General features: G+C 38.9%; 1 protein-coding gene across 17 annotated transcripts in view; it reads left to right on the top strand.

The window, feature by feature from the left end:
* Btrc (beta-transducin repeat containing E3 ubiquitin protein ligase) overlaps positions 1 to 21,053 on the top strand; it is a 177,950-nt gene that overhangs the window by 98,224 nt on the left and 58,673 nt on the right. For 16 of the 17 annotated variants that reach the window (XM_059257335.1, XM_059257258.1, XM_059257310.1 and 13 more), the window contains 2 exons: positions 3,654 to 3,731; positions 17,907 to 17,996. In XM_059257335.1, the coding sequence (XP_059113318.1) occupies positions 3,654 to 3,731; positions 17,907 to 17,996 (168 nt within the window). The remainder of the gene's footprint in view (positions 1 to 3,653; positions 3,732 to 17,906; positions 17,997 to 21,053) is intronic. The other variant, XM_059257266.1, reaches the window with a different exon arrangement.

The following is a 21,053-nucleotide window of genomic DNA, read 5'->3' as shown; positions in this document are numbered from 1 at the left end:
AATTCAAAATCATCCTTGGCTACATAGCCAATCCCAGTGGAGATGGGCTACATGAGACCCTGTCTCAAAAGAGAAAAAGTCTCAGTTACATTTTGGAGTCCCCCGCCCGCCTCTGAAATTCTTTGACTCACAGCTCTCCTCCCACCCACTCCCCGCCATTTCCTAACATAGTGTGCTCTGGGTTTGACCTCGGCAGTAGTTAGTTTTCTTGTCACCTTTACAGAGTAACAGGCAGAAGCAGCTTAAGTGAGGAGGCTTTTGTTTCGGCTTACAGTTAAGAGTCCATCATGCCAGGCAGGCCTGAGAGTGGAAGCAGCTCAGTCTCTGGCAGTAGGAGCATGTGGTGACTGGTCCTTGTGAGGAGAGGCAGGAAGCAGAGGTGCCATGGTGGAAGCAGGGCTGAGCCTGCCCGCCTTCAGGGATCCACTGCTGCCAACCGTTCCTCTTCCACCTAGAGGTTGGAACTCCCAAAACAGGGACCAACTAGGGACCAAGTGCTGGAACACAGGAGTTATGATCAATGATAATAGCTTGTTGCTTAATTTTTAGGCATATTTTTAGATGTACAGAAAAGTTGAAAACATAGTACAAATAATCCCTTTGTATTATTGACACACGTGGATTCTAATGTTGCCAAGGGTTGCTGTGAGTTTAAGCATAAGCTATCTAATGAGTTCCAGGCCAACCCGAGCTACAGTTGAGACTGTGCCTCAAATGAGGGGAGGAGAAAGGAAATACTAATTTATATAATAACAACCTGGTAGATCTAAAAAATGTTAGGTTGGATGGGGGGGAAAAGACTGATTCAAATGATTGTGTTATATAGTCCATTGTGTGATGTTCTGAAAAGGACAAAACTTTTGAGCTAAAACAAAACAAATGGTTTAGGTTGACCATAAAATTTTGAGGGTGTGGTAAAATTGTTTCAGAACTTGACTGTGTTATAGTAACATAGCTATATACTCCCCCCCCAAAAAAAATCCAAAAAGAATGAATGTGAAACATAAAGTTGGGAAACATTCTAGAATTTAATATTAGCATATATAAAAGGCCTCACTCAGATTTTTTTCCCCAATTGTTCAATATTGGGCTTTATGGGGGGAGGGATTTTAATCAGAAACAATTGCTTTGTAGTTTATAGCTTTGGCTTTTTGTTGTTATTGAATTCAGAATAGTAGTCTTATAGGATTTCCCTCATTGGGGGTTAGTTTGATGTTGTCTTAATGAGTAGATAGGTGGAGGGAACGCATGCATGCACACTTGAGACAACCTGGGATGTCAGGCCTCACCTACCTTCCACCTTGTTTGAGAGGAGAGGGCGGGGTCTTGTTCACTCTTGTGTGTGGCAGGCTAGCTAGCCCACAAGCTTGTCTGCTTCCTGTCTTGAGACAAGCACTGAGACTATAGGTGTCCAAAGTGTCCAGCTTTACGTGAATTTCGGGATCCAAACTCAGACTTCATGCTTGCACAGCAGGCGGTTTTACCCTTTTAGCCTTCTCCCCAACCCAGAACAGAGGTTTCCTGTTCGTGGTAAGGAAACCTCAAAGGCGATTCATTCATCCTAAATGTGTTCGTCTATCTTCTTAACCTTTTTATTTGTATGTGTGTGAGTGTTTGGCCTTCATGCATGTCTGTGCACCTTGTGCCGAGTGCCTGGTGCCTGTGGAGGTCGGTAGAAGGCATCAGATCCTCTGGAACTGAGGCTACAGATAATTGGGAGCTGCCATGTGGATGCTGAGAATTGAACCCTGATTCTTTGGAAGAGCTTCTGCAAAGTCATCTCTCTAGATCAAGAGATGTATTATTAATCTTATTTGCCAGACTTCTCCACTGTAGAGTTACTATTTTTTTCCTAAGTGTCTTAGGGAGATACATTTGAAATTATGTAACAATCCTGCTATTTATAAAAGATTCACCTGCTAGTTTAGTAGTCCCTGGGTGATTCTTCCCTGTGTCAACTAGTTACTCTTGAGTTTATTGACTGTAACTTAATTTGTTGACTAGAGCAGTTGGGCACTTTTTCTTGTTGGGATTCCTTCTCACTAAGGGTGCAGACAGTAAGTAATTGAGCTCGTCTGGGTGTTAGTGGAGAGGTTCCTGAGGACCACCAAGGTGACCTTTTAGGCCCATGTGACAATTTCATCATTCGTTGTTACTCTCATGTTGGGAGTGATTATTCATCTCTGATTCACTAGCACTCCACATTTCTCCTTCAATATTAGGCAACAACCAGTTCCTTGTCCCTTATATCCTAATCACTTAGCCTTGCTACCTCTGTTTTATGTAACTGTTGTGCTGGACTTTTCATTTTGGTTGGCTTTCTTTTAATGGATTGGCCAGAATAAGTGTTTGGTTAACCTATCCAAAAAGAACTAGCTCTGACAATGTTTACAGGTTTTTCTTCCTTTTTCTTGTTAAGAATTCTTCTCCATGATCCTTCTCCATAGTGAAGGATTCTAGGCCAGCCAGGGCTGCAGAGTGAGACCCTGTGTTGAAAACAATAGTACCTAGTGCCCTCATTTGTAGTGCTTTATAGTCATTAACTCAACTATCTCTCCCTACTCTTTGGGCAGTTTTCATTCCTTTCCTTCTCCCAAAACAGAGTGTATTATATATTGGTTTATAGCACAGTGGTGATTATATAATAATTTTATACATGTATGAAATTTTCCAGATAAATTCATATTTAGATTCAGGAAATATGTCCTAAATCTAAACATAAAGTATCTCCAGTTATAATGTGATGATTTTTACATAATGTAATGAATTTGTTATCTGTGAGCTGTAAACTATTACTGTTAATCGAGAATTCAAATAAATGTAATTGGGATTTTCTGTGTTTGTTTTGTCAGTGGTTAACATTTGTTGTCCTTATTTTGTTTGTTTGTTTGTTTGTTAGAGAGGGTCTCATTAGACAGACCAGGCTGGGCTCAAACTTGAAACTCAAGAGAACCTCCTGCCTGTCTCCCAAGTGCTGTGATTAAAGGCAGAAGCTACCATGCTCAGCTGATTTTGAGCACTTCTGAATCTGTTTTTAATTTAATTGTTCCTCCTTAGTATATAAAAATCTCATTGACATTTTAGGATCTTGTAGCCACTGTTTGAAGTAATAGTGACAAAAAATGGGCCCTAAACTTAAATCCTAGATTAAATGTTACCTGTGTTAATAAGAACCATGCTGCTTTTGTGTAAAAAAGAAAGTCAAATGTGAGATGAGAACAAGAGATTGGTCCTTCTACGAGTCCAGACTAGGAGATCAGCATCAAACAGACATTCACAGTAGTTGAAGACTGATTCCTTAAGAGAGAAAGTAATCATTATGCTTTAAATTGTCATCAGCTAAATGTGACCTAGGACTTTCTTATCAGCCCAGTGTTAAAGTATGATAACTAGACTTCTAGTCAATGTGATCCTCCTGGGTAGCGTTTAAACAGACAGAATTCTTTCTACTCAGATCCCAACATGAATTTATTTATATACACGGGCATATGGTTTCCTTTACATGTGTGTATGTCTGTATGTATATAAATCTTCAAATGCATAAATATACATGGGTGTTCTAGCTTACAGAATTAGAAATGTAATTCAGTTTACTCCCACAGAATAAGATTGAAGATAATGAGAACTGAATTAAAGCTTACTTTCTTTCACAGAATTCCTCAGAGAGAGAAGACTGTAATAATGGTGAACCCCCTAGGAAGATAATACCAGAGAAGAATTCACTTAGACAGGTATGAAATTCAGTCTTACTTAAAATAAAAAGCTTCCAACAACAAAGCAAAAGACAGGAAGCCCCTGCCTGTCGTTCTTTAAACACTGGAGTTTAAATCAAGAGCCTTGTATTCTGAAGTCGGTCTGGCCGTAGCTATCAGTTTCAATCAGGTAACATTATTTCCCAATCATTTAAAAATATCCTGGATGCAAAAGTACAAGACAGTCTGTATATATAGTAAATATTTAAATTGAAGTAAAAAGGTCTTGTTTAGGCAAGGTGACCTTGCCTAGAATGGACATGGAATAGTTAACACTAATATTTTTTTCCCAGTAAAGATTATTTACACATTTTAATTTTAAATTAAGTAGTTTATTAAATAGCCCAGGTTAGAAGGCCCCCCGCATCAGCATCCTGAGTGCTGGGATTATAAGCCTGTACCTCATGCCTGGCCAAGGTTCATCATACATTTAAATAACAATAATAATGATAATAATAATAAACAGATCTGTAACAAAGATGGTTTCCTTTCGTTTGAATTTGTTTAATTTATTTAGTTTTTCTAGAAGTGAAGTCCACTATTGATGATTACTTTAAAACCTTCTTTATGGGACTGGAGCAATGGCTCAGTGGGTAAAGTGCTTGCCGTGGGAACATGAGGACCAGACTTCAGATCCCCAGAACCCATGAGTGTGGCAGGCCACCTGTAATCCAGCACTGTGAAGGCAGAGATAGGGGATCCCAGGAGAGGTTCTCAGTGAATAAGGTACAGAGTGATTGAGGGCCTCTGCATACATGCACACACCTACTTGCATAGTACATACACATAAGGGGAGAAAAAGAGAAAGCTATAAATCTCTTTCCTTAGGTTTCTGTGCCCTGCTTCCCAGAGCTAATGTATTTTACTTGTGAAGGAAAGTTCAGTCTTACGACTTTTTTTTAATTAAAATATCCAAAATAGTGACTGAAAAAAAAGTCCTCACTACTGTAACCTGTAATATCTTCATTATTTACTAGAAACAGAACAAGTCATTAAATTGTTTATTTATTAAATTGTTATAGCTAGAAAATAAATGTCACATAATCATTTTTAGTATAAAATTGTATAAAATGAGTACGAGCAGCAGTATAAATAATTTTAATTTGTTGTGTTTATGGCCTTGTTCTAGGACACAGGAGAGCAGTGATGTGGTTTTTGATGGATACCCACAATGAACAAATTTATTTCATTTAGTCCTGTGATACCCCTGCTGAGTTGGTAGATATATGATTTCCAATTTACTGATGAAACTAATGGAGGCTTGAAGAGCTTAGCCTTGACCAGAGCTTCTCATTGATTTGGAACTCAGACCTTACTATTTCCAAAATATTTCTACTTATGCCTCCACAGTCCAGTTTTCATAGCTTTAACCTAAAAAGAAAGTACTTGAAAACATGCCACAATCACTTTTCATTCATCGTATGTTAACACTTTTTTGGATAAGCACTTTCCCATTTTTTATAAAAACAATTGTTTTAAATAGAATTGAGTCAATATAAAAAGCTTTCAAAACAAACAAACAAATTGATGTTGAAATGGTTAGTTTAATTATTTGGAGATAGACACTAGATCTGTATGCTAAATGAACAGAACAATGTAAGTAAGGTAAACTTGGAGGTAGAGACTCTCTGTCCACTGTACAGAAGCAACTGTCAAAAAACAATGATGTGACAAAAAGTTTTGGCAACTTTATTTAAGCTAACAAACGAATTTTCACTCTGCAAAGTTATAAATTAATTTTAATAGGCTGATCCAGATGGTCCATTTGGAAAATGGATAGGCTGATCTGTTGAAAATTAAACTAAATTTATCTCTCTCATACTTCAAACTGAAGCAAGAGAGAGAATCGTGCCTATTAAGTCCAGCACATACAGATGGACCAGCAGGTCACACATGGGACTAATCTGATTCATTTTAAAAATAAATGCATACATTATTGAATCATTTTCTTCTTGCAAGATCTGTTGTGTGCAGTATTTGAAAGATTGAATGTTTTTTCTCATTGCTGTTTTACCAGGTTCTCTTCACCCCTCCACTTTAATTTAACCCCCTCCCCATTTCTTCAGAATGATTTTTCTAATATCTGTCATTCAGGGTTGTGATCCAAGCTCTGGAGATTAATTAGGTCATGAGGCTTTCCCCCTCCCTCCCGTCTTTGTAAAGGGTTTTATCTCCATTCTCTTTGTGAAGAGCATGAACTCAGTGTTCTTGGAAAGAGAAATGGCCTTTAGAATTAGGGAAGTAGGAGATCCTCCTGGGGCCCTCAGAGCCTTTTAGCTTCTGGGTGTTTTAACAGCCCCATGAATGGAGATTTGTAAATTTATTGCAGTGCCATCTGGTTTTTTGCTCGAACCAGATTACTGTTGGCTTGTGTCTGTCTATTGTGGTGGTCACTCCCTAGGAGCTTGCCCTCTCAATCTGGGAAAGAGTGATGAATAGCAGGGGTCAATAGAAGCGGGTCACAGGGCAGCTGTCCGGGACTGCCCTGAACTTGATTACCCCACTGCTGTTTTGTTTTGTTTTGTTTTGTTTTGTTTTGTTTTGAAGCTAGTACATAATACACAGGCTGTTTAAACTCCTCTTTTTCTCTGTTGCATTTGACAATAAGGAAATGCCATTTGCTATTTTGTCTATTGTCATGATCTATAGATAAAAAGATGTCAAGGCCAACCTAAAGGGAGTGTTGCTTCGTGGGGCCAGTCTCTCAAGTTGAAATCCATTTACACATATTTCTAATAATTTCAGGAATCTTTTACCCTTAAATATAAAAAATTCACTTGTGCTTTAACTATTTAATATTGTTGTAGCTAAACCTTATAGTTTATAGATTATTCTCAGGCAAAGATTTGCCATTTTTGATGGCACATGACTACTAATATTAATTTGGAAAACTTTTCACATTAGAGGAGCTGAAAGAAGGATTATCACTATAATTCTTAGAGACATTAAAAGAATAATGGGATAATATAAATAACTTAATGCCAAAAATTGAATAGATAAAAATGGGCAGATTCTTTGAAAATACAGCTTACCAAATTAACACAAGGTAAAAGAAAGTTATGTCTATTAAATATAAAAAATATTTTAATGTCTATTAAATATAATATTTTATCAAAATGTTCATGGTTTCACTGGTTAATTAAAAAAACATTTAAAACTTAGAAATAACAGCAATCTTGTACTAAAACACAAAAGGGAAGACTACTTTTTGGCTTGTGTTATCAGACTACCATAATAGCACTTCCAGAACTTGACAGAAAATTACCAGAAATAGTGAAGGAGAAAGCTGAAAGATAAAACTCCTTTTGTCATCATTTGGCATTAAATATGAACTTTTAAAAAGTGTGACATAGATACAGTTTTCCTTCTACTTTGACTCCTAAACTGTGAAGCTATAGAAACCATAGCCACTGTTTTATAGTTTTTACTCCATGTGTGATGGGGTGGGGGGTCAGGGGAGGCAAAGGCCAGAGAAGATATGTGAAAGTGCTCTTTACTTCTTGAAAATGTAGCATTACAACATGCAACTCTTCTCTGCCCACATTGGGGCTAATAGGATCTGTCAGCTCTCCCTTTCTCGGTAATTGAGTAAATTGTGGCTGCTGCCCAATTCTTCTCCCGTCCTCCACCCCTTTTGTGTGTGTGTCCACTTACCATCCTGAGAACGTGGGCAGTGATAAATAAAGCATTGAGTGGAGCTCTCTCAACTCTTTGAAAGCAGCGTGATGCCAGCCCTCTAGTTATATTTCTTTAAGTGTTTACATTTTCCTGTATTCTTTCTCTTGTGTAGCTGGAACCCTGGGGATGCAAAGCCATGAGAGAGGCCAAGAAGCTAACAAAGTAGCTGTCTCCCTTGTTAGCTTGTTCCTTTATTCTTTAAAAACAAGATAAAAACCATCTGGCTCAGGGCATTACATTTCCCTCCCCTGTGCACCTCCTATAGATGGAGACTTCACCTGCAGTGAGGGTTTACATTGGTTAAGAAGGGAGCAGTAATTCAAGCTTCCATCCTCTTCAAGGACACTTTGCAGTCTTTAAAGGTGCTGACCCACTGAGTTAAACTGTCAAGGGAGGATAAAAAAGTATCTTCATCCCAGGAGGTAACAGCTGCCAGGTTTTCAACACCTTGCACATTGCTGCAAAAAAAGTCACAATTGTCAGCCAAAAGAAAAATGAATCTGTTGTCGTCTTCTGTTAATGACTGGCCCTTACAAAAGGAGCTACATAAGTCTTTTGGAAGGAATAAGTAACTGTTTCCCTTGCCTGAGATTTTCTTCTCCCCTGATAAAAATCCCTAAATTGTTCTAAACATCACCATGGAGGAATGTAACATTAAAAGAGCCAGTGGAAACATGAATGGCCTTGTCTCCTTTCTACAGTTGAGCAAGTAGGAAGAAGATGCACATCACAGACAGAAAATGACATCAGAGTGTGTATTAACAAAAGAGCAACAACAAGTCGTTCATAAACCAGTAAGCTGAGAGAAGACATACGGTGTTCTGTTCTTTGGAGGACAGTTTGTTTTCAGGCAGCATCCAGATGGGGAAATACCACAACATTGCTTTTTCCAGAGTCATTTCTCCTAAAAGAAAGGAATGAAACCTCACAGAATTCACTGCCTTTATCAGTCCAGTGTTTGAGTATGATGGCATTCTCTTCTTTCTGATTTGATTAATGAGGGGAAAGGTTTAATGAAGTCCCTGCTATCAGGCAGGCAGTTTTTTCTTCTATTTGTTTTAGGTTAGTCATTTTAATTGTATTGAGTAATTAGAAGGTACACACAGCCAAGGGAGCTTTGTTCTGATAATTGCTCAAGAAAACCCATTCCCTATCTGCTGTTGCTTTGTGTTAAGACACTCCTCCCTCTAGTGGCAATAGTAAGCACTTTGGCTTGGCAGTAGGCAAGGTGTAATTGCAACATGACAAACTATGCTTAAGGGACTATCTTGTAAATACTTTAGGGTTCAGCATTATTTCATTATATCTTTGTGTTTTACCCTTTGAAACTTTCTACCTCCTCTTTCTTCTTCCTAAAGTGCTTTGGGCTTTGGATGGGGAAAAAAAAACAACTGCCTGAGATGTTTATTAAACACACACACACACACACACACACACACACACACACACACACACACCACAGTGCATTCTGGGTAATGTTTTGCAGCTTGACTTAATTTTAGTCATCTGTTTTAATTACCTATTTATAAAAATGCTTTTGCATTTGTAGACATTATTTAATACTTTGGAAGAAGCACCTCATTTGAAATAAATAAATAAATTGTACATATTTTAAATAGTCTGTGTAAAAGATCTTAAAGGTAATTAATGTAGGTCTCTTAAGTAAGACAAAAGTGATCTTTCTGAGTCTGATGAAGTGATTTGTTTATATAACTCCCCTTTCTGCTGAATTCTTCAGCGCCTAATAACATGGGGGGGGGGCAACAACAACAAATGCCCCAGCATGGTTTGGCAATCTGTGCCCAGCTTTAAAAACCCTTCTTCAAAAAGAAGCAATTTAATAACCAGCTTTCTTAAAATTATTTTGAGGAAAGAAGACTGTATAGGGGGTTAGCGCTTTGTTTTATTTTTAATTCAGTGTAATCATTCTTTGATAAATTGTGTAATCACTGACTTAGTAGAAAACATAATATTGAACTCCTGGGTTGTAATGACCATAAAAAGTGTATTTTCATATAGAGAGTTGAGATACTGTGAATAAATTATAAAGGAAATAGCTTTTGTGCTGGTCAAAGTCCATATGGGCCCAATTCATTTTGTGTTCAGTGCTTAATCTGGATACACCATTTTTTAAAAAGGAGAAAAAGGGAAAGAGGATGGGAAGCCTATTGTGCCCAGCTGCATACACTCTAAAAAAAATAAAAATCTGACCTTAGATCAACATGGAAGGGAAGCAGTTAGAGCAGTGGTTTTCAACCTGTGGGTCGCGACCCCTTTCGGGATCAATTGACCCTTTCACGAGGGTCACATATCAGATATTTACTTGCAACTCATAACAGTAGTGAAGTTTCAGTTATGAAGTAGCAACAAATATAATTGTGTGGTTGGGGTCAAAAATGAGGAACTGCATTGAAGGGTGGCAGCATTAGGAAGGTTGAGAACCACTCACTGAGTTAGAGCTTTGTGTCTTGGATTGGGATTCAGCAGCGTGTCTGCATGGCATTTGGAAGGCCCAGTCTCAGCTTCCCTGGAGTTGTTTTGTAATTTGATTTTTCTAGCCCATATTCTTGCCTGGGACATGATTTGATGTTACTGTATATCTAAAGGTCCATGTCCTCCCACCACACCCCCCAGTCTCTTAAGCATTTTCATTATACTTTATCTTGTTTTGCTATAGGGCTGTTGAACAGATTTCTTAAGCAGCCCTTTGCAAGGTTAAAAGAATGCAGCTTGGTAACAAGTTTGTGTCATTTTAAATATATACCTTCTAGTAAATAAGGAGAAGCCTGGCAATCAATCCCTTTTAGTGTGTTATATGTTTCACCTGACAACTAAACCTTCTATTGATTAGCCATTACTTTGTTAGATAATCCTATGTCATTGAATCCATTGTAAAAAATTAAACTCTTTAAAATGTTTTACCCTAGCAGCAGTGTGAAAATTGAAAACTTGTTCAGAATTACAGCCTGCTTTCACAAAGAAGGTAGTTTTCAGCCAGGCATCTTGCTGGTTTATGCTTATGTGCTTTATATGCAATATAAAAACGTATTAAAGTACTCCAACGCAAAACTCTGTGCCTCTGGTTCAGCAATGAAGCTACCTGTTCAGATGTTGCATGGGGACAAAGCCTAGCTTGCCTGCAGCCATTATATCCACTAGTTTGATTTTAAAATGGAAGGAATCTTATAGTAAATATTATTTGAGGCTTTTTAACTACAGAGCGGTCAAAAGACTGGCACATTTTAGCCACTTGTCTCTGTTGTTTCCTTGGAACATAAGCATAAAATAGGTCATGTACCCATTTTACAGATGAATTGCCAAAAAGCAAAGTCTATATCCCTAGCAATTCTCTACTATGGACACTTAGTGCTAGAGTAGGTTTTCTGACTCTACCTAATGTTCCCCTGAGCATGTTAAAAGTCATTCATGAAGGAGAGGAAAGTTTGAATGAAATGAATTATTCTAGCATTCATAAATTTGTTTTGTTCTTTGAGACAGGGTCCTGGCTGGCATGGCACTTACCTTGAAGCTCAGGCTGGTCTTGAACTTGAAACAATCCTGTCTCAACCACTGAATTCTGGTATTACAGGTGTGAGCCACCATACCCAGCTCCCCTTCATAATTTTTTAAAGACTTCTATATTTCTTTATTTTGTATGCGCATACATGTGTGTGTGCACCTGCTATATACAGCACACGTGGAGGTCACAGGACAGCCTGGAATCGGTTCTCTCCTTCTACCATTTAAACTAGAACTCAGGTTGTTAGGCTTGGTGGCAAGCACCTTTACCCACCAAGCCACCTTGCTGGTCCCCTCCAAAATTTTTTAAAGCTTTTACCTTTTTTTTTTTTTTTTTTTTTTTTTGCATGTGTTCAGCCACTAAGCTATAAACCAGCCCTCATAATTTTATTTTATTTTACTTAATTTTTATTTATTTACTTATTTATTTATTTTCGAGACAGGGTTTCTCTGTACAGCCCTGGCTGTCCTGGAACTCATTCTGTAGACCAGGCTGGCCTTGAACACAAAGATAAACCTGCCTCCCGCGTGCTTGGATTAAAGATGTGCACCAGCACTGCCCAGCCATAATTTTATTTTTATGAATTCTTTTATAACTTAGTTGCTTTTTGTCTCTCTTCCTTGCTTTATTTTAATGACTTTGACTTCCAAAGTATGTTGAATTGATGTAACAAGAGTATCTTCCCCTTGTTCCTAGTTTTCGGGGGATAGTGTTAAATCTTCCATCATTAAGCATGGTGTTAGTTGGATATTTCTAGATGCCCATTATGAATTAAAGAATTTACCATTAATTCCCAGGTGTCTGACTTTTAAAAAAACTATAAGTAGGTGTTTAATTTAGTTAAGAATTTTTAAAAATCTGTATGTGCATATGAGTTCAGGTGCTCTTGAAGACCAGAGGCCTTGGATCCCTTGGAGCGCAGTTATGGACAGTAATGAGCCCCCCAATGCAGGAACTGGGAAGAGAAGTCAAGTCTTCTGGAAGAGCAGTGTGTGTGTGTGTGAACTTAACTGCTGAGTCATCTCTCAGCCCCTAGTTAAAAACTTTCTAAAAATCTGAAATGTTGTCTGGAGCCCTGCCCCCATTCTGTTAATATGGTAATTACTCGAGTTGACTTTATTAAGAATTTTTTCTCTGTGCACTTAAAGATATTGGTCTGGGGCTGGAGAGATGGCTCAGTGGTTAAGAGCACTGCCTGCTCTTCCAGAGGTCCTGAGTTCAATTCCCAGCAACCACATGGTGGCTGACAACCATCTGTAATGAGATCTGGTGCTCTCTTCTGGCCTGCAAGGACACATGCAGGCAGAATACTGTATACATAATAAATAAAATAAATCTTTTAAAAAAAAAAAGATATTGGTCTGAAGTTTTCTTTGTAATGTCTTTGGCAGAGTTTGATGTCAGGATTATGCTGGTCTTATAAATGAGAATTGGGAAGTGTTGCCCTCTTCCATGTCATGAAGGCATTTATTTATGGTCCTTCTGTACCAGTGAAACAATTTGGGTTATAAGTATTCTTTCTGGAAAAATTTTATAGCAGTTTCAGTCTCCTTAATAAGTAGAGTTATTTGAATTTTTAGTTTGGATTATGTGATTTTTGGACAGTTTATATCTTTTGTGCCCTATTTATTCAACAGGTAGTACTGACTTTGTTTGCTTTGGTTTTGGATAGTGTTTTTTATATTTATTTTGTTTGTATTTTTAATTATGTGAATGTGTCTGGGAATTTGTATATGTGCATGCAAGGTGCCTTCAGAGGCCAGAAGAGGGCATTGGCTCTCATGGAGCTGGGGTTACAGGCAGTGTGAGCCCCATGATATGGTGCTGAGAACCTGTCTTGGACCCCCTGCATGAGTAGGATATACTCTTAACCACTGAATCATTTCTCCAGCCCCTGGTTTTGGTTTTTCAAGACAGAGTCTCAGATACTGAACTCATGATCCTTCGCCCTCTGCCTGGAATTGTGGCTCATGCTCGCCACATTTGTTTTGAACCAGCATCTCACTGTGTATCGAAGGCTGACTTTCAATACTACTCTCCTGACTCCTTCCCTCCTTCCTTCCTTTCTTCCTTCCTTCAGAAAAAGTCTACCTTTATAGACTATGCTACGTAGAACACACTGTGTAGTCAGTCCATGGTGGCCTCTAACTCCCAACAATCCTCCTGCCTCAGCCTCCTCAAATATTTTAATATGCAGTTTTTTCAGATTGGCTGAGAGCCTCTTTTTCTGTTACTTTGACTTATGTCCAGATTTGTCTTGTATTTCCCTTAAAAAAAAAAAGTCTATGTATGTCTGTGTCCACAGGTATGCATGTCTGTGGATTTAATGTGCAAGAAGAGGGTGGCTGGAGTTACATACAGGCTTGAATTATAGGTATGCACCACCATACTGTCTCTCTAGGTTTTTCTTACTCATTGTGATCATCATCTTTCATTTAATCATTTCATTGAACAGATTAAAGACCTCTTTAGTGCTGTTCAAGTAGGTCATTTTTTTATATTTCTTCTTGACTGCTCAACAAGTGTGGTGATTTTTATATTAGATAGTGGCTAGTGTAAATGATTCATTGTAGAAACTCTAAATCTGCCTCTGATGAAAATATTAGCAGCTCAGTGTGACCGTGTGGAGCTTTGGCCTTACATCTGAAAAAGATGGGCGTGTTTGTTTTACCCATACGTATAGAGCAGACCCCTTAGACCTAGAGTGTTTTTCTATCTCAACTCCTGGTCTTTTTCAGTGTCTCGGGGAGGCCTGACGTTCTTTCTGTATCCCTCTAATGAGGTAGGAATCAAATCTAAATTCTTACCTGTCCTCCTGGGCACAAGCTGGAGTCTTGGCTCAGTCCCTTCAGCCTTCCAGGTGCTATTTTCCCTTGGAATGCTCAGTCTCCCTTAATGTGTGTGGTTTAGGGGTTAAACATGGACTCGAGGAGAATTTAAGTGTGTTTTCTAAGACCTCTTCCTTTCCCTGTGGCTCTCTCCTCTGTGGGATCTCTGTTCTCAATTGCCAGCCACTGTGGCAGTTCTGAACCCTGTGCTTGGAAAGCTCAACGCAGTAGGCTGTGGCTTCCTAGCTGTTGCGTTCACCTTCTCCTTGCACCGACCGACTGGACTTTGATGCTTCCAGGGGAAACGCAGCTCACAGCTCACCCAGTGTGGTTCTTTTTTAGCACCCTCTCCCTTTTTCACCCATTTTGTCAATCTTTAGTGCCTCACATAGTTTTAAAAAAAGTTTACTTTAGTTAAGCTATTATCTGCGCTGGAGAGATGGCTCAGAGGTTAAGAGCACTGGCTGCTCTTCCAGAGGTCCTGAGTTCAATTCCTGGCAATCACATGGTGGCTCACAACCATCTGTAATGAGATCTGGTGCCCTCTTCTAGCGTGCAGGCATACATGCAAGCAGAATAATGTATACATAATAAATAAATAAATCTAAAAAAAAATTAAGCTATTATCCAGAGGAAGGCTAATTCATTGTAACATTTCTGCCATTATTGGAATCAGAATTCTTTTGTTGTGTTCCTCTACCGCCTAACCACCCCCGCTTTTGACATGGTTTATGTAGCCCATGCTAATTCCTAAATCCTGGGATTACAAGCATGGATTTCACCAACCATGATGAAAGAACCAGAATTCTTTGCCTTAAAGTTTTATTAATTTATTCAATAAATGTTTATTAATTCATATGTATTTTTTAATATTTCATAAGAATAATTTCAATGGAACCAGAGAGATTGCTTAGGGGTTAAGATCACTTGATACTTTGGGAGAGTACCCAGGTTCGGTTCCCAGCACTCACATGAAAATTTACAGCTGTCCATACTCTAGTTCCAGGGGTTCTGGTGTATTCTTCTGGCTTCTTCAGGTACCAGGAACACATACACATGCATTGTACATGTATGCATGCCAGCAAAACATTCATACACATAAAAGAAACAAAATTTTTAAAAATGCTTTTAATATATGTTGAAATAATTTCAATGATAAATGAATAAAACAAGAAAAGTTTCAACTTGTTTAAAACAAAACTCTTCATAATATTGTTAGGGAGAACTCGGACTACAGATGAAAAGGGTTTTTGTTGTTTTTTTCCTACCAATTTTTTGAAAAATAATAATTGGTCAAAAGCAAATTTTAAAATTCTGTTTATACTTTTATAAACAGACAAGTGAGTGAATAAATAAATGTGAGAAAACACAACTCTCCCCTATAGAAGGATTCCAATTTATAAAAATGTAGAAGGAAAAAGAAATTTAAGATTCACCATTAGAAAATTACTAGAGGCAAGATCCTTCAAAGGATACTAGAATTAGCAGGTGAAATTTAAAATAGAAATTATTTGCATACCCTCAAAATATTTTCTCTAATGTATTTAATAATTCCCAAAGGGGAAATTACACATTCACAGTGAGACCAAGTGATCAAGACAAATATCACTAGAACTGTTAACACATCTGTTGATTTGATGCCCTGAGAAGGAAGGGCTTGTCATCTCACATGTATCCTTGAAATAATGACCTCGTTCTGATCATGAGTTGAGGGAGATCCTATTGATTAACTGATTTAGAAGTGTCAGTCATGAAAGACAAGGAAAACTGAGAACTTGTGCCAGATTATAGAAGACTGAGGAGGTATGACAAACACATGCAAATAAAGCTGCTGACAGAAGGAGACTGAGAAACTGAAACCTGTGTTAGTCTACACTTCATACACTCTCAAGTTCACACACATGCCTTTTTAATCGAAGACTTTACCCAGGGCTGGAGAAGTGGCTGAAATGGTTAAGAGGACCCTGCTCTAGCAGAGAATCCAAGTTCAGATCCCAGCTCCCACATCAGGTGGCTCACAAATGCCTGTAGCTCCAAGGCAGTGATTCTCAACCTTCCTAATGCTGTGACCCTTTAATACAGTTCCTCATGTTGTGGTGACCCCCCAACCATAAAATTATTTTTGTTACTACTTCCTAACTGTAATTTTGCTACTATTATGAATAGTAAGGTAAATAATCTGTGTTTTCCAGTGGTCTTTGGCAATCCCCGTGAAAGGGTCATTCAACCCCAAAGGGGTTGCAACCCACAGGTTGAGAACCACTGCTCCAAAGGCGTCATGCACACCCCCTCTGACCTCTGAGACAGAGAGACAGAGGGACTCTCTCCCTCTCTCTCTCCCCCTCTCGCTCTCTTAAAAAAATTTTCCCTCCTAAACAGTCTTTCCGTGTAGCCCAGGTTGGCTTCAACTTGTCCTCTTTATCAGCCACTGAAGTGCTGTGTCTGGAGATGTATGCCACCATGCCTGGCTCTAAGTTACCTTCTGAGTGTTGTGCTGTGGTACTGAGGTTTGAACCTAGAGCTTAATGCATGCTAGGCAAGTGTGTAGTCTACCGCTGAGTTACATCTGCAGCCCCAGTTTCTTAGTTTTGATAAGTGTTCTCTGAGATGTCATATTAGGGGAAGTTGAGTTGAGAAAGGGCAAAAAAAAAAATCATCTTTGTAACTTCTATAAATCTGAAACATCTTAATTCATAAAATAGCGCTTTTAAAATTAATATTAAGCGATTGTGGCTTAACTGTCAACACCTTAATTCCAACACAGACATTTAAGTTGGTTCTCAAATACCATTCCCAGGCCAGCAGTGTCAGCGTCTGCTGGAAATTGTGCTTCAGCAAGTCCCCCCAGGTGATTCTGATAGCACAGACAAGTGGGGAACAGTGATCTATGGTATAGATTCTATACCATCCACAACAACTTTAGGTAGGAAGCACGTGCAGGAGGCTGAGGCAGGAGGATTGCCACAAGGTTAAGTACAGCCAGGACTGCATTGTGAGACTCTGTCTCAAAAAGGGTAACTGGGCTGTGGAGAGGGATCAGAAGTTAAGAGCACTTACTGCAGCTAGGTGGTGGTGGTGCATGGCTTTAACCCCAGCATTCAGGAGGCAGAGGCAGGTGAATCTCTGTGAGTTTGAGGCCAGCCTAGTCTAATGAGTTCCAGGACAGCCAGGGCAACACAGCAAAACCCTGTCTTCAAAAGCCAAACGAACGAATGAGTGAGTAATGTGTTTTAGCTATGTGTGGGTGGCGCACGCCTTTAATCCCAGCACTCAGGAGGCAAAGGCAGGTGGTTTCTCTGTGTAGCCCTGGCTGTACTGGAACTCAAGGCAGGTGGATTTCTTGAGTTCCAGTACAGCCAGGGCTACACAGAGAAACCCTGTTGGGAGGGCAGGGAGATAAAGCATTTTTCACCATGAGGGAAGACTGTACTATAGTCAGCATTTGTGTCCATTTCCTAGAGTTCTGTTTTTAATCAGTCCTTCTAATCAGTCTCCAAAGTATGCTTCAGACGTACTCTTTCTTTCGCTCTTGTTTTATCTTGCTGTTGTGGTCCAGCTACGTAATCCAGGCTGGTCTGGGACTGGTTGTCTAGCCTGATCTGGCTTCCAGTTCACACTCCTCCTCAATGATTAGTTTACAGGTGTGTGTCATCATGTGTGACTGGTAGTTAAATGCTTTTTTAAACAGAGCATGGGATCTTAAATTTTACATTTATTTTGTTATTTCTTTTATTTTCAGACACACTATCACTATGCTGCCCAGGCTAGCTTCAGACTTACAATCTTCCCACATTGGCATCTATAGTGCTGGGATTATACCATATCTGACTAAAGTTTGCATTTTAAAAGATGTATATCCGATCATCTCTCTCCCATTCATACCATGAATTCCCTGCTCACTTGATCATGGGCACACCATTGGCTTTTGTGGGCTCCATTCTTGCCTCTTCTCTACTTGGTCCCTCAGCAACCACAAATCTCAAATTTAGAAATAGAATTGTATGTTGATTTAGAGAAATAGAAGAGAATCTGACAGCTATGTCTGTCAGTATTTCAGTATCTAAAACAAAACAAAACAAAACAAAACAAAAAAAGTGATTTTTTTTTTTTCTTAAATTGTCTCTACAGACTTACAACAGCTGTGCCAGGCTCTGCATAAACCAGGAGACAGTATGTCTGACAAGCACTGCTATGAAGACTGAGAATTGTGTGGCCAAGGTAAGTAACAGTGTTCAAGAGTTAACACCAGGCCACATTGGCACAATGCTGCTGCATCTGTAATTGTCTTTTTCTTTCTTCCTTTTCTCTCTTTCTTTTTTTTTTTTTTTTATAAAAGAAAGCATTTAATTAATTAATTTGGGGTTTGCTTACAGTTTCAGAGGTTTAGTCTATTATCACCATGATGGGGGACATGGTAGCATGCAGACAGGTACTGTTGCCGTAGTTGAGAACTACATCCTGATGAGTGGGCAGAGAGCCTGTAATTGTCTTTATTCAGTGTTGTTACCACAGACTATCATAAGATCATACGTTTATGAAGAGAATATAAGCAGGCATCACTTTATACAGAGCGAACTGAAAGTTGGCTTGCAACAGAATATTTTGATTACCCAATCACACTGCTCAGTAAGATTTGTGTAAGATAATGAACAGTTTGTTTTGTAACTTCCTTTGTGGCTGGTTTGTTTGTTTTGTTCTTTGGGTTTTGGTTCCTTCGAGACAGGGTTTCTCTGTGTAGCCTTGGCTGTCCTGAACCTCACAATGTAGCCCAGGCTGGTCTCGAGATCGGCCTGCCTCTGCCTCCCGAGTGCTGAGATTCAAATCAACACTGCCATGCCTTCTTCCAGTGTGGCTGTAGCACGTCAGCAACACACTGATGGTAGCAGTGTGGGCAGAGGAGAGGGCCCGGGGGCATGGTGTGCCACTGTTATTTCAGAAATGCCATATTGGGTGATTTTGAGTAGAAAAATGTATGTAGCTGACATATGGGCCAAGTCTTTCATGTATAAATGTGTGTTATATCTCTGGATACAAAAATAATTTAAAATTTAGAAATCTTTGGGGCTGGAGAGATGGTTCAGTGGTTAAGAACTCAGTGGTTAAGGACTGCTCTTGTATAGGATCCAGGTTCAACTGTCAGCACCACACGATGGCTCACAACCATCTGTAACTCCAGTTCCAGGGGATATGTATGTCTGTGTCTTCTTCTGGCCTTTGTGACCATTGCATGCACATAATACACAGACATACATATAGGCAAAATACCCATACACACAAAATAAATTTTTAAAAATTTTTTTAAAATTAGAAATCTTAAAATTTTTCTTTCAATTTTCTTGACTGGGGGGAGCTTTTTGTTAGTTTTACCCTCTTGGGGATAATGTTCAGTAATGAGTTATATATCTAGAGTTTATCTTCATTTTTATGCAAAAATAACTTTTATTACCATATAGGGGTTGTTATTTTACAGCTTTCCCACTTCCTGCTTACGCCCTTGTGTATGTGTGCGGGCCCTTGCTTACTGTCATTACTAGAGGTAGGACTTCGTGTCATGTGGGTCCATCTTTGTTAGGAAATTCAGAAAGAGCTGTCTGACAACAAAAAATAAACAAGGTAGCAGCTTAGAAACAACTTCCTTTCTATAGTTCTAGAAGTGGGAAGATCATTGTGACAGTATTTTCAGTGTCTAGTTAAAGGTCACTCTTCTTCAGAGATGGAGCCTTTCTGTAGTCTCAGGATGGAAGGGATGAGCCCAGCTCTGGGTCCTCTTAGTAATCCATTTCTTTGTTTACTTATTGCTTAGTTAGGGCTCTAATTCTGTTCATGAAGACACTGTTCTCACACATTAGGTGGTTAGGGAGGAGCACGATCATTCACAACACAGGAGCAACAAGAATTTTTATTATATTTCCTAAAACACATGGTAATCTCTGACCTTGTTTTATTAGCTGAAAGTTTACAGCTTATAGCCATTGGAATTTATGTCAGAATTTATTTTAAATTATAGCTGCAAAAGGTAGGTTCATCAAATTGTGTCTTAAGTTCACATCTCAATTTGCTACAAAAAAATGAAGAGTAACATAAGTTACATTTAATTTTCAGTTACTTAACAATTTCTAAGTGCTACTTGACCCTGTTTTATATCTAGCATTGACGTATGGAGATGGGGATCCAAAAAAAAGTGTTCTTTTGATCCTTTTTTTGGACATGCTGCTCTCACTTTCATCACAAGTGAGTTACTTCTGGCTAAACAAGGCAAAAACTTTGCCTGAACACCATCCAAGGACAGGGTGACAGTTTTAATGAGTTTCATTGAGAGCTGGCCAACTGAGCATCTGTTCCTGTTGTTCTCACATACTTGGTAAGCCGGTGTCTACACTCCTTAGCCGTGCTGCTGTGTGTGTACAGTGTGGGGTGGGTTTGGGTTTGTTGTTATTGTTTTGTTTTGCTTTTCTTTTTCCACCCTCTACTTCACTGGTGCACAGTTAGAAATCTTCTGGCATTTAGCACAGTGGTGCAAATTCTTCCATCCTCTCAGGTGAGGAAATAAGTTTGCTTGTTACTACTCACCAGTCTGCTTCACCTGCTCCCAGATGGTGACCTTCTCATCCCATTCTTGCTTGTTTCAACATTATTCTGACACCTATTTTCTTTCATTGTCCCCTTAGTCACTCTAATTGAATAATGATTTCTATAATTTCCAGTTGGAACACAACCAACTTCCTGGTTCCTTTTATTGGCCCACATCCTGTCTTCTAGTTCATTGCTTCAAATTTGAGCCAAGTCATCAAATAAAAATACATAACTGAAAGAAATGTTTATTGCAGTAACCTCCACTAGCATGGCAACAACGAGAGTTTTCCTTTCTTATTGCTAAACGTGTTGTTTCTGTCTCATGATGTCATGCTGTCTTTCCTGACCTCATTTACTTCTTGACCTTTGAAAGAAATGACTGGAAATTATTTTTGTAGATCTGTGAGCATTTCCCTCTTTCTTGTTCTTCATCTTTAGTTCTTAACAGTAGTGGTTTTGTCTGCTGCAGTAGTGTGGCTGTGATGGCTTTCCTTCAGAGACTGGTTGAGCATCTGATACTGATTCACACTGCTCCAGTGTGGCCTACGTGTCCAGCTGTCTCCATGTGAGAACCACTGTAATACAGTGAAGCAAGCCTTTTTCCCCTAAGAGTCAAAGCAACTGAATTTTGGTCAGAGTAATTTTGGTTTGGGTATAAATACTAATTGTAGTCTTAGCCCTTTTATTACTTGTTTGCATTTT

The sequence above is a fragment of the Peromyscus eremicus genome, chromosome 1 (genome assembly GCF_949786415.1).
Source record: "Peromyscus eremicus chromosome 1, PerEre_H2_v1, whole genome shotgun sequence".
Lineage (NCBI taxonomy): Eukaryota > Metazoa > Chordata > Mammalia > Rodentia > Cricetidae > Peromyscus > Peromyscus eremicus.
This window is presented reverse-complemented; position numbering and strand designations above follow the sequence as displayed.